The sequence below is a fragment of the Somniosus microcephalus genome, chromosome 12 (assembly GCF_052327205.1).
Source record: "Somniosus microcephalus isolate GS21.2 chromosome 12, FLI_Smic_1.0, whole genome shotgun sequence".
In the NCBI taxonomy this organism is placed as follows: domain Eukaryota; kingdom Metazoa; phylum Chordata; class Chondrichthyes; order Squaliformes; family Somniosidae; genus Somniosus; species Somniosus microcephalus.
In genome coordinates, this window is record NC_140998.1 from 194,812,857 (window position 1) to 194,826,471 (window position 13,615).

The 13,615-nt window shown below is 44.7% G+C and overlaps 1 protein-coding gene across 1 annotated transcript in view; it reads right to left on the reverse strand.

Annotated features, from left to right (window-relative positions):
* LOC147109842 (rap guanine nucleotide exchange factor 2-like) overlaps nucleotides 1–13,080 on the reverse strand; it is a 109,417-nt gene extending 96,337 nt beyond the window's left edge. The window contains 1 exon segment of the mRNA XM_086003900.1: nucleotides 10,976–13,080. Within this exon segment, the coding sequence (XP_085860026.1) occupies nucleotides 10,976–11,219 (244 nt within the window). The 5' untranslated portion in view covers nucleotides 11,220–13,080.
* Between the last annotated feature and the right edge of the window lie 535 nt (nucleotides 13,081–13,615).

Below are 13,615 nucleotides of genomic sequence, written 5' to 3' on the forward strand. Positions count from 1 at the left end.
CAGCGGTTGGGTTCGGGGTTCGCTCTTGGTGCTCTCTGGAGCCTGCCGTCGTCACGTGGCCTCCAGGTGCTGCAAGGGTGTTGTCCAGGTTCGAGTACCCCAAAGTTAAAGTCTCTGTTTGGGTACTTTACCTTGCAGGGATGATTCTTCGCCGCCAGCCGCCAGATTGAGTTGGTGTGCAGATATTCGAAGGTCGGCTGAGGCTAAAGGCCCGATAATTCGAAGCCTCCCCTCAGTTCGTCTCCTCAGTTGGTCTTCTTCAGCCGGTCTTCCTCAGGTGGCCTTCCCTCCGGTGGTCTTCCCTCCTCCCCTCGTCGCGTCCCGCCTCGCCTGGCCTGAATTGTCCGTGTCCGCCCGACCCGGTGCCGGGGCTAGTTCCAGATGGAGTGGGAAAGGGCACGGGCAAAGGCCAGGGGGTAAGCACGGGACGAGGAAAGAGCGGCAGCCACGAGGGCGAGGGACCGAAGTGCAGCAGCACCAGCACACCAACCAACAAAGAACACACCACCGACCACACCGATTGCTACCCGGGGTCCTTCAATTATACCTTCATCGAAAACCCTTATCTGCGTGCCAAATCAGGTTAGTTCTTTGTTTTAATCTTGGCAGGCTATTTTAAATAATGGTAGCAATCGATACTAACTGTTTTTAGATGGCCGGTATTCGCATCTACCGGCCCGATAATTGACTTGTATTGTCCTGAAAGTTCCTTGAAGGGCCTGTCCGGTCTCGATGGCTCTGTTAATCTGTTTCCGATAATATATGTAGACTGCTTGATGGCCTTAACTATAGGCCTAAACTGAATTTAGATTTGTCTCCAATTCGGCCTAATGCATAATTCAGATTCCTGTCTGGTTCCAAAATACAAAGTCTCTCTTCACAGAAGCCTGCAGCTTTGGTTTTGAACCACAAGCTGTCTGCGTTGCAGAGTCCATTTTAAAATCTCACAGGCTTTCTGCCACAAGGCACAGACGCCATCTTGGGTACCCTTTTTGAATTAAAATGTCCACGCAGGGTCCCGTTTATTAATAACAGCCTTCGGGGAAATGCAGAAATTTTGCAAATCTTACAGACCTGTGCCAAAATTGGGAGAGTCTGTCCCACAGACTAGTCAAGCAACAGCCTGACATAGTCATAATCACAGAATCAATGTCCCAAACTCCTCCATCACCATCCCTGGATATGTCCTGTCCCACTGGCAGGACAGACCCACCAGGGGTGGTATACAGTTGGGAAGGAGTGGCCCTGGGAGTCCTCAACATTGACTCCGGACCCCATGAAGTCTCGTGGGTTCAGGCCAAGCATGGGCAAGGAAACCTCCAGCTGATTACCACTTACCGCCCTCCCTCAGCTGATGAATCAGTACTCCTCCATGTTGAACGCCACTTGGAAGAAGCACAGAGAGTAGTAAGGGCACAGAATGTACTCTGGGTGGGGGACTTCAATGACAATCACCAAGAGTGGCTCAGTAGCACCACTACTGACCGAGTCCTGAAGGATATAACTGCCAGTCTGGGCCTACGACAGGTGGTGAGAAAAACAACATGAGGGAAAAAACTACTTGACCTCGTCCTTACCTGTTGCAGATGCATCTGTCCATGACAGTATTGTTAACAGTGACCACCGCACAGCCATTGTGGAGACGTAGTCTGGTCTTCACACGGAGGGCACCCTCCATCGTGTTGTGTGGCACTACCACCGTGCTAAATGGGATAGATTCAGAACAGATCCAGCAGCAGCTCAAAACTGGGCATCCATGAGGTGCTGTGGGCCATCAGCAGCAGCAGAATTGTATTCCACCACAATTTGTAACCTCATGGCCCGGCATATCCCTCACTCTACCATTACCATCAAGCCAGAGGACCAACTCTGGTTCAATGAGGAGTGCAGAAGAGCATGCCAGGAGCAGCACCAGGCATACCTAAAAATGAGGTGCCAACCTGGGGAAGCTGCAACACAGGACTGCATGCTAAAAAGCAGAAGCAGCATGATATAGACAGGGCTAAGCGATCCCACAAACAACGGATCAGGTCAAAGCTCTGCTGTCCTGCCACATCCAGTCGTGAATATGGTGGACCATTAAACAACTAACGGGAGTAGGAGGCTCCATGAATATCCCCATCCTCAATTATGGTGGAGCCCAGCACGTGAGTGCAAAAGACATGGCTGAAGCATTTGCAACCATCTTCAGCCAGAAGTGCCGAGTGGATGATCCATATCGGCGTCCTCCTGAGGTCCCCACCATCACAGAAGCCAGTCTTCAGCCAATTCGATTCACTCCACGTGTTATCAAGAAACAGCTGAGCGCACTGGATACAGCAAAGACTATGGGCCCCGACAACTTTCCGGCTAATGTGCTGAAGACTTATGCTCCAGAACTAGCCGTGCCTCTAGCCAAGCTGTTCCAGCTACAACACTGGCATCTATCCGACAATGTGGAAAACTGCCCAGGTATGTCATGTCCACAAAAAGCAGGACAAATCCAACCCGGCCAATTACCGCCCCATCAGTCTACTCTCAATCATCAGCAAAGTGATGGAAGGTGTCGTCGACAGTGCTATCAAGCGGCACTTACTCACCAATAACCTGCTCACTGACGCCCAGTTTGGGTTCCGCCAGGACCACTCGGTTCCCGACCTCATTACAGCCTTTATCCAAACATGGACAAAGGAGCTGAATTCCAGAGGTCAGGTGAGAGTGACTGCACTTGACATCAAGGCAGCATTTGACCGAGTGTGGCATCAAGGAGCCCTAGTAAAACTGAAGTCAGTGGGAATCGGGGGCGGCGGGGGGGGGGAACGGTCCACTGGCTGGAGTCATGCCTAGCACAAAGGAAGATGGTTGTGGTGGTTGAAGATCAATCACAACGTTCACCACACGGACTGCAGCGGTTGAAGAAGGCGGCTCACCACCACCTTCTCAAGGGCAAATATGGATGGGCAATAAAAGCTGGCCTTGCCAGTGATGCCCATATCCCATAAACAAATACATTTTTTTTTTAAACATCCCGAGAGGGGGTACAGCAGTACCTGTGGAGTAAGAAAGAACAAAAGGCGTCACTGTTACAGGGTTGCCCTGTGATTTCAATGGACTTGTGGGTGTGATAGTATTAACTCAGGAATTTTAATAAATTATGGATGTATGTCTGAGTAGGAGTGAGCCTTTGGCTTAATGGTAGCATTCCTGCCTCTGAGTCAGAAGGTGAAGGATTCATGCCCCACTCCAGCCAGCCACGGGGAGCGAAGACCAGAGCACTGATCTGAATACTGAATTGACACCCAGCTTCCAATGGGTGCATGTGGCCCTCCAAACTACCCCCCCCCCCCCCCGCAACATTGTAAAGTGTATGTGGGGCTCTTTAGCCTTGGTTGCAGCCCACCTAGGAGAAAGAAAAACTTGCATTTATATAGAATCCTAGAATAGGTACAACACCGAAGGAGGCCATTCAGCCCGTGCCAGCTCTCTGCAAGAGCACTTCAGCTAGTCCCACTCACCCGCCCTTTCCCTGTAGCCCTGCACATTTTTTTCCTTCAGGTACTTATCCAATTCCCTTTTGAAAGCCACAATTGAGTCTGCCTCCACCACCCTTTCAGGCAGTGCATTCCACATCCTAACCACTCGCTGCGTAAAAAAGTTTTTCCTCATGTCGCCTTTGGTTCTTTTGCCAATCACCTTAAATCTGTGTCTTCTAGTTCTTGATCCTTCCGCCAATGGGAACAGTTTCTCTCTATCTACTGTGTAGACCACTCATGATTTTGAACACCTCTATCAAATCTCCTCTCAACCTTCTCTGCTCTAAGGAGAACAACCCCAGCTTCTCTTGTCTATCCACGTAACTGAAGTCCCTCATCCCTGGAATCATTCTCGTAAATCTTTTCTGCACTCTCTCTAAGGCCATATAACGCCTTTCACGACCTCAGGAGTCACAAAGCGCTTTACAGCCAATGAAGTATAGTCACTGATGTAATGTAGGAAACGCGGCAGCAATTTGCACACAGCAAGCACTCACAAACAGCAACGTGATAATGACCAAATCATCTTTTTCTAATTGATGTTGATTGAGTGATAAATATTGGTCAGTACACCGGGGAGAATTCCCCAGTGCCTCTTCAAAATAGTGCCATGGGATCTTTTACGTCCACCTGAGGGGTCAGTTTAACATCTTATCTGAAATATGGAACCTCTGACAGTGCAGCACTACCTCAGTACTGTACTGGAGTGTCAGCCTAGATTTTGGTGCTCAAATCTCTGGGGTGGGTCTTGAACCCACAACCTTCTGACTCAAAGGTGAAAGTGCTATCAACGTAGCCACGGCTGACATGGAAAGAACTCTGAAGATAAAAACTATGAAGATCACAACGAGAAACCACCTTAGCTACTCTTCTCCAGTAAGTGGCTCAAGAGTCTAATGTGTTAGGACCTGCCCTAGGGAAGAACACAACAGATGGATGTTACAATATCCTACTATCACCAATGTTATGAACTTTATAATTCACAAGAACATAAGTAGGCCCTCAATATCAGTGTGGCAAAGCAGAAATAAGAAAATCTAGAGCAAGAAAAGGACTTTCAGCCAATCAAGCCCACTCCATCTACAGTCCATTTACAATTATTCCATCATGGACTTCTCTCCCACATCACCTGTTGATCCCCAGTTTAAGGAAGCACTAAATTTCTTTCCCGACTTCTCCTGACAGTTTTGTTAATTGTCTCTACAACTGTCAATCCTGCTTCTTCACAAATATCGATTCAGCTCCTTTTTAAATCTGCAAATTGCACTGAAATAAGCTATCTAATCTGAGAATTTCTTTGTTGTTGCTAATTTCTAGGGTTGTGAATTTTGTACTTGTGTCCTCCAGTCCAACACTAACTCCAAGTTAAATAGCAGTTTTTCTTCCACCTCACCTGTGCCTTTTGTTATTTTGAATACCTGTTTCATATCCCTCCTGTCTTTTTGCTAGTGACAATAAGTTAGTGCTTGAGTTTTACTTATGACTTAGTCCCTGGAGGCCTGCAATCCTTCTGACCATTCTTCACTGAATCCTTTCGAAAGCATTTCAGGTCTTTCTTTGACATAGAGAGGTTCAAAACTGCACATCATACTCCAGAGTTGCCCTCATCATTGATCATAATATACTTCAGAAGTAACCCAGCATCTGATCAGCTTTATTAGCCAAATGCCTCACACTAACCAGATGCTTTCAAAATATGATCAATATAAATATGACCACCCACCAATCATTTTCTTTTTTTAGTCTCTGCCATTGGGGACTCTTTCATTTTTTTTGGTATTGCCCATTTTAAGGGAAGGAACTTGGACAGATCCCATAGGGGAAAAGCTAATCTAGCCCTATGACTTCACTCACCTACTTAAAAAAGAACTCTTTACTGTGCATTTTTGAGCTATAGTTTGTGCTCGGGTGACTCTTAAAAGCCAACTGTCTGCCTTACTGTTCTAATTTAATTTGTTATTTTTGTTTTACAAATCAGCTTGGTGGGACCAGCCCCTTCTTGAATTTTAGTGGTGTTCCCTTATCAGGGGAGACACTTGTGGGCTTTGGTTTGCCTGAACCCACAATTCCATTGGCCTAATGAAATCGAACCCTTTCAAGTTACAGGTGAGCCAGACCCAGCCTGAATTTTGGTCGTGTCGCGATGATTAAGGGGAGGCACTTACATAAATGGGAGTTGTTTTAGGCTTCTCTATCATCACAATTTTATTAACTCCTATCCCTAAACCCTACTGCTGTCATTTATTTTTTGTTTACTTTATTCTTAATGCTCTTTGCATCATAAATATTAAAAAATTCTTAATTGACCTTTCTGATAGTGTTATTAATTTCCTTTTTTTTGTTTGTCCTAGGCCTGCCTTACTAGTTTAAATCCTCCCCCACTGTTTCATTTACCCTTTCTGCAAAAATATTGGTACTCATCCAGTTTAGGTGACTCTCATCTTATCTCAAAAAGCCTCCTCCTGCCCCAAACTTGCCTCAATGTCCTAGGAATCTAAAACCCTCCCCTCTACACCATCTTTCTAATATCTAATAGCTCCTCCATTACTCATTCAGCATATGAGATGGCAAAGAAGCGTGAGATTACCACTCTCAACGACTTACACTTTAATCTGGAACCTAACTCTTCAAACTCCATCCTACATCTGTCCGACATCTCCATCCTACTCTTCCCTAAATCATTTTGATGGGCAATTTCTGGTTGGTTTCCCTGCCTTTCTAGAAATGTTTCCACCTGTTGCACTACATCTCTTACCCTGGCACCAGGGAGGACACATATCATTTGCGACCCCAGTCACAGTTGCTAATCTCTAATTATGGAATTTCCCACTACACAACTCATCCATTCTCATGGGTAGTGTTTCTCTTCTCATTGGTAATCGCTTACTTCACTGTGCAGTGATGTTGTGACGCATAAAAATAGAACATTTAAAAAAAGTGTACAAAGATCTGACAATTTCTAGGACTTTCCCCCCCAAAACTGAGAAACAAAAGTGAAGGGTAAAGATCAATAGTGCAGGTCACCAAGGCCAAAAAGAATTAAAAAGATGAAGTAAACCAGGAAGTAGCAACTGGGTGATGCCAAGCTCGAGTTTTAAAAGCCTACAGAATGTAGGTGGAGTGAAAGACTAAAGGTGTTCCACAGTTTTGAACTCCGAGGAAAATAATGAGTTAAAGTAGAAGATGGTGCGATTAATCTGGATTGAAACACAGGAGAAGTGTGTTCGACAGCATCTTTCCATTTTAAAAGGAACAAGCGATAAAGGAGCATAAATTATAATAGTGTTGATAAAATAAAGACAGAAGAGGCTCTGATGAAGAAAGGGAGTTCAGAAGCTAGATGTAAGAGAAGGAATGCCCATCAGAGGACAGGCTTTTTTTTTTGTTCTAGTAATGAATGCGAGATAGGCACAAGAAGAGCCTCCATACAGCGTATTCAAGTCTTGAACAGACATGGGCTTTATAAAAAGTGAAGAAAGGTCAAGACGAAAAGCAATGCTAGCCATGAATGAGGAAAGCCTCTACTCGGAGGCAGCTTTAAAAATGGAAGGGATGTGGAAGTTCCATTTGAGGTCAGGGAGACAGTGAGGCCAGGAATGTCAATATATGAAGAAAGACTAAGGCCACGATTTTGCAAATGGATATGGCTTGGGAGCGGGTCAGCTGGTTTCCGGGTTCCAGCCCCGCCCCCAACTGTATCCGGCTAACGGACATGATTTTACGTCGATTGGCCTTGTTAAGCCCACCCTGCGGGCTTGCCAGCCAATTAAGAGGAAGCCAGTCAGATGATGTCATTTGATGATGCATCATCTGCCAGTTTTCTTCAAGGGACCATGCACAATTTTTCTTTGACAGCTCATTTTTCAGTGTTTGACAGCATTGAGCTGCTGCAAACACTGACAATCACTGTACAAAGGTGAGCTCTTGCACCCAGGCTTGCCAATGACTCCCTCCATAGGCTAGAACAGATGGCAGCTGCAAGTGGGGTTACAGAAGCGATCTGTCACTGGTGAGAGAGGTTCTCCCAATGAAGTGGGACTAGACAGCCAATTCAAAACTTGTTACCTACAGAAAAGTGTAAATGCATTAAAAATGATTTTCCCAACATTTTCTTACCTCTGAAACTCACCAGTGCACCATTGGATCCTTCACAACACTTCTGCAGCTGTCATCAATGCAGAAACATTACAGCACACTCACAACATGCCACACTTACCTGGCGTGGTGTCCGGACATCGGGGAACCCGAGGCAGAAGCAGCAAAATTGAAAAAGAGCCTGTTAACAAGTATCAAGTACCTGTTAACAGGAAGGTAAGTGGCTATAATCCTCTTCCCGCCACTAGGTGCCGGGTCCATGTGCAAATCGGGGACCCGACACTTGGGAAGATTGATTGGAGGCAGGTTGACAGCAGTCCCGCCTCCAATCCCGCACTCTGAGGACTGGCAAAATTCCGGCCTAAGAGTGGAGCTATCAAGGCAAGAGGTGTTAGCTGTTGGTTAAACTTGTGAAAGACATGAAAAAAATAATTGAAAAATAAAAGTACATACAGTAAATCAAGACATAGAATTAGCATTTAGGCTTAGATCATCTTCGGCTGTGTTCACCAATTACTAAGGGCTGGATTTTGCGGGGGGTCAGCGGGCGTGATCAGTGATGGCTCGGGTGGGAAAGTGTTTTTTTCCTCAACGGGTCAGGACCCCGCTGTGAACCCGCCGCCACACGCCTTTCCCCAATGTCGGGTCTGTCAGCGCTGGGCAGACCCGACACGCAGCGGCGGGTTCGCAGCCAGGGACCCAATTCAGGTAATTAGTGGCTTGTTTAGAGCCACTTAAGAATGAATATCTGCTCACCACCTGCATTTGACAGCTCGTCCATGAGTCGTGGACCGTGTCTGTCAAGCTGAGGCAGGAGGTCAGTGGCCATTGAATCAGTTGTTGAGTTGAGAGATTCAAATGTATAGTAAAAGCTCCCACCTTACACAGATATCTTCCCTCAGCCACAAACTCTTCCTCACTGTATTTCCACAACAGATTCACTATGCTGCAAGTTTTTACACAAGTCTCCATCCAGTCTGACCTCATTACCTCTCTCACCATTGACAGATCACTTCTGTCATCTCTGCTTCACCTGCCATGTATTCCATCAGCATGGTTGCCCTTTATACCCTCTCACCTTGGTCCTCAGAATCCCACCACGATCAGCCCCAACATCAGCAGCACCAACAACACCACCACCAACCTTCTCCGTAATCATCTGATGTTGCACAGGACAGAGGGCATCAGCACCCGACCACACTGCTGCCCGGCAGGCCAGGGATGGCCTCACCATGGCCAGATTTACTTCACTTGACACTTGTACACCCTGGCTGCCACATGATGCGCCAGGTTGGCACCACCCCACACCAACACCATAAAGCCTCCCTACAATGCCCAAGCCATTCCTTTTACACTCATCACCATTGCAGGGGGTACCGTTATGTCTCACCATTCACTGCAACTCACTAAGCCACTTCCAAAGGAGCACACAAATCTGTCTAAGAACACAAAGTGTTGAAAATAAAGGTTTCAATGTTTGACACCACATTAACAGAAACTTTACATGAACATTGCATAAAACACCCAAGTGCCTACCCTTGTGTGTTGTTAGTTGGTATCATTGCACTAGGATGAGGGTGAGTGTGAGAGGTGGCTAGTGAGATGGGGATGTGATAATGTAGGTAGAGAGGGATGGGTGGAGGTGCAAGGTAAGTTGGTGTGAGTAAGGAGTGATGGGAGGCACAGCAGGATAAGGTTGAGTGTGGCTTTTTGTGATCTAATAAGATCATTGATGCGGCACTGCACCCAGGTCCTCCTGACCACGTCCCTGTTTGTGCCCTCCTCTGCAATATGTTGATCTCCTGGGGAGGTTTCTACCACCCATGGGAAGGGAAGAGGACCTCCCTACGTGCTGTGACTCCCTCCATAAGCATATGGAGGGAGTCATGGGAGAGCCTTGGTGTAGCCCTGCACCTCTGTGCAGTGATTGTCAGTGTTTGCAGCACCTCAATGCTGTAGAACACTGACAGCACAACGGCAAAATAAAGTTGGCCATGGTCCCTTTAAGGAAACCGGCTGATGACGCGTCATCAAATGAAGTCACCAGACCCGCTTCCTCTAATTGGCCGGGGAACGTGCTGGGCTGGCTTAACAAGCCCAATCAGGGGAAATTAATTTCAGAGGCCAGGATGGAGCCAGCAGCAGGGTCGGGACCCGCCACCGACGTCACCCGCCACGGTCTCGCTGAGGTTTGTAAAATCGCAGCCTAACTCTTTCTGGACATTAATGCACCACACAGACAGGAGAAAATAAACATATACTAGAAAAATACTTGGCAGCAAACTAATTAAATTGATATATACACATTGCATCACATCACACCACACACAGTTTAATCACTTTGCTCCCAACCCAAACTTAAAACCAGATTGTGTGTATTCTGGTATAGACCTGCACTACAAACTGTGTTAAGGAAATTCATTTTACATTTGGTTTTTGTATATTTGCTCGTGTGAGGATACACATTTCATAAAGGGCATATTGGAAGTACACACATGTGGACATCAGATGAAAACAGGATCAGGCTTGGCTGTGATATCCCCATGTTAAAATAGTCACTTTCCATTCACCGTCAAAGCTCACACATGAATAAATCACATACACTCCTTGAATGGTACTGAAATAGTTACGGATGAGGTTGAAAGAGGCCTAGGAGCCTTCATAGCCTCAATACTCAATGCAGAGCAGCAGTCAACAAAGCCAATAGAATGCTGAATTACATAGCTGAAATAGAAGAATATGTCAGAGGAAGATGTGATCCAACTGTACAATGCTCTGGTCAGACCACAACTTGAGTAATGTGTCCATTTTGGTTGCCAAGAAACATAGAGACATTCAAGTATTGGAGGCAATGCAGCCAACAGCCACAAGGCCGATTCCTGGTGTCAGAGACTTGAGCTACGAGGAAAGATTGGAGCAATGTGGGCCTTTCAATCTGGAAATGAAACATCTAAGAGATGAACTTATGGAAGTATGTAACATAGTTAACAGTATGGAAAAACTAATTCCAGAAAACCACTTTGAAGCAAATTGCGTGAGTAAGACAAGTGGATACTGGTTCAAACTAGAAAAAGTACAGTTCAGTCTGATATCAGGAAGTTATTCTTCACTTCAAGAGTGATCAATACATGTAATGATCTTTCAAATAGAGTATTGGAGATGAAAACTCTGGAACTGTTTAATAACCAAATGGATGCTGTAATGGGGGAGGGCTTTAGGGTAGAAACATAGAAGATAGGGGCAGGAGTAGGCCATTCGGCCCCTCGAGCCTGCTCCGCCATTTAATGAGATCATGGCTGATCATCCAAATTTATCCTTGTTTTCAAATTTAGATCTCGTTGCCTATTCCCAATTTCAAACTGACTCACCAATGTCATCATCTGTTCTGTCTATAGGATCTTTTGCCAGGCAGTCTCTGACAATGTCCATGCTCATCAGTGGATCTGATGGTTTCCCAATGTCCTCCTTGTTATCATCTTCAGCGTCTACTGGCAGGCCACTCAGGTCCATGTCCCCAGCTTCACACTCTGTGGCTTTCGAAATAAAAAAATTGCATAAGATGATCATGATTAGCAATGATAGATACACAGGAACAGAAGTCTGCTTTATCATTTTGTTAGGTATGGCAGCATATCGTTTTAAATACAATTCCTTGCCCTTTCTCCATATCCCTTAATTCCATTACTTCCCAAGTACCTATTCGACTTTTAAAAACCTCAATTTTGCATCTATGGTCTTCTGTGGCAGTGTTTTCCACATTCTCACAACCCGTTGTTTGATGTTTGGCCTCGGTTCACTTAAATAATCTTTGCTCAAATTTAAGATTCTTTTCCCTTGTTCTGGATTCTCCTATTAAAGGTCAATCATTTCCTCTCTACCTATTGATTCTCTTCATTATTTTAAACACTGAGATCAAATCACCTTTAGCTGTATTCACCTCCAGGTAATATAACCCAAATGTAACTAGTCTCTCATTATAATTATTCCCTTCATGTAGATATCCTCATACATTAGGCAAAATCCCTAATTCATAAAAACTCAAAGTTTTAAAAGTTTCTGATTAGAAATAAATTAAAAAGACCCATTATCCAAAATTTGTGCCAATTCATCGCTTGTAGGAGGTGGCTATAACTAAGCTCTCTGAAATATGTCAGGTGAGATTTTACTGGAGCTCATTATTTAAGTTAAAGGGGTAAAACTACCGGTCTCCTCCATAAAACATGTGATCAGGCATACTTACTGTTTGACATGTTCTTGCGGTAATTTTGCTATTTTACCTTAGGACATGAGTGAAGTATGCAAGCCAAACACTCTACCAGATGGTGCCTAAATGGTGAAGTTAAGAAAGGGTACAGTTAACGAGGGTTCAAACAAAGGCCAGAAGAGGTGAGGCACCTAATATTCCGCTCTGGTACTGTTAGTAACAGGAATCAATTCTTTGTGCTTAGAGTCGCTCCATTGAAAACAGCTAGTGCCTTAACTTCAAACTGGCCTGCACACTCAGCTGATAGCATGCTCTTCCTGGATGTGATGGTTTAGGCTCAGTTCCCAGGTTGGGCCAAAGATGTGGACCTCATTACAATCAACAGAGCTCCTCTAGGATAGCTCTGAATCAACAATGTTATGAACCAGGCGAGCAGCAAGGCACATCTCCCAACAGTTAAAGCATTTGCTGCTTTTTGAAAATAGTAACATTTATCTTTTTTTTTAAGTACTAGGCATCGCTGTTGAAGAAAAATGAAGAAATTGGTATGGCCCTATCACTGTGAAATTACATAAAATTAAATACACCTACCATTAATTCAAACTTAATTCAAACTATCTGTTTATTAGAATTTTTTTCAAGCACAAAATGTCATGTGCAGTTTCATTTACATTGCTTAATTCAAATTACTAGCAAAAAACAAATCTGAATTAAGTGGAGTAGACAGTATAAGTATGATAAAATGTAAACATATACGTTTTCTTTATATTGTGTGGATTTTTGGACGTTTTGGGACATTTTACTATTTTGAAGGTGCTATATAAATTCAAGTTGCTGTTGTTATTGTTGATCTGTCATAACATTTCTCATGGGAAGTTGGAGGATATGTTTGATGAGGAGGATTATATGGTTTAATGCAGGATGTATTAATTGTGATGGTATAGTTAAAGTGTGGAACATTAATGTTTAAAAATAAAGAAATAAATGTGAGAGGGGGAACAGGATTTAAGAAACACAAATAACTGGATTAAAAAAAACAAGCATTTGGAGTGGGAGCAAGAAAAAATTGTAAAACGTTGTTCCCTTCGAAGAAACTTGTGGATGAGTTTGACTGACAGACAAATAAAATGCTTCAAACACTGTACCCGGCTTATTGCTATCTACTCTGTTTGACCCCCTTGGCTCCAGGGATACACAGGAATTACTGCCCCCACCCCCCCAAAATTTTCAGGCACTGCTTGAGTGGGCACTGAGATTCATGGAAGATAGGAGCAGGAGTAGGCCATTCGGCCCCTCGAGCCTGTTCCACCATTTAATGAGATCATGGCTGATCATCCAAATTCAGTACCCTGTCCCTGCTTTCTCCCCATACCCCTTGATCCCTTTAGCCTTAAGAAATATATCTAACTCCTTCTTGAATATATTTAATGAATTGGCCTCAACTGCCTTGTGTGGTAGAGAATTCCGCAGGTTCACCACTCTCTGGGTGAAGAAATTCCTCCTCATCTCAGTCCTAAATGGCTTACCCCTTACTCTTAGACTGTGACCCCTGGTTCTGGACTCCCCCACCATCGGGAACATCCTTCCTGCATCTAGTCTGTCTAGTTCTGTTAGAATTTTATAAGTTTCAATGAGATCCCCTCTCATTCTTCTAAACTCTAGCGAATATAAGCTTAATCGACCCAATCTCTCCTCATACGTCATTCCTGCCATCCCAGGTATCAGTCTGGTGAATCTTCGCTGCACTCTCTCCATGGCAAGAACATCCTTCCTCAGATAAGGCGACCAAAACTGCACACAATAC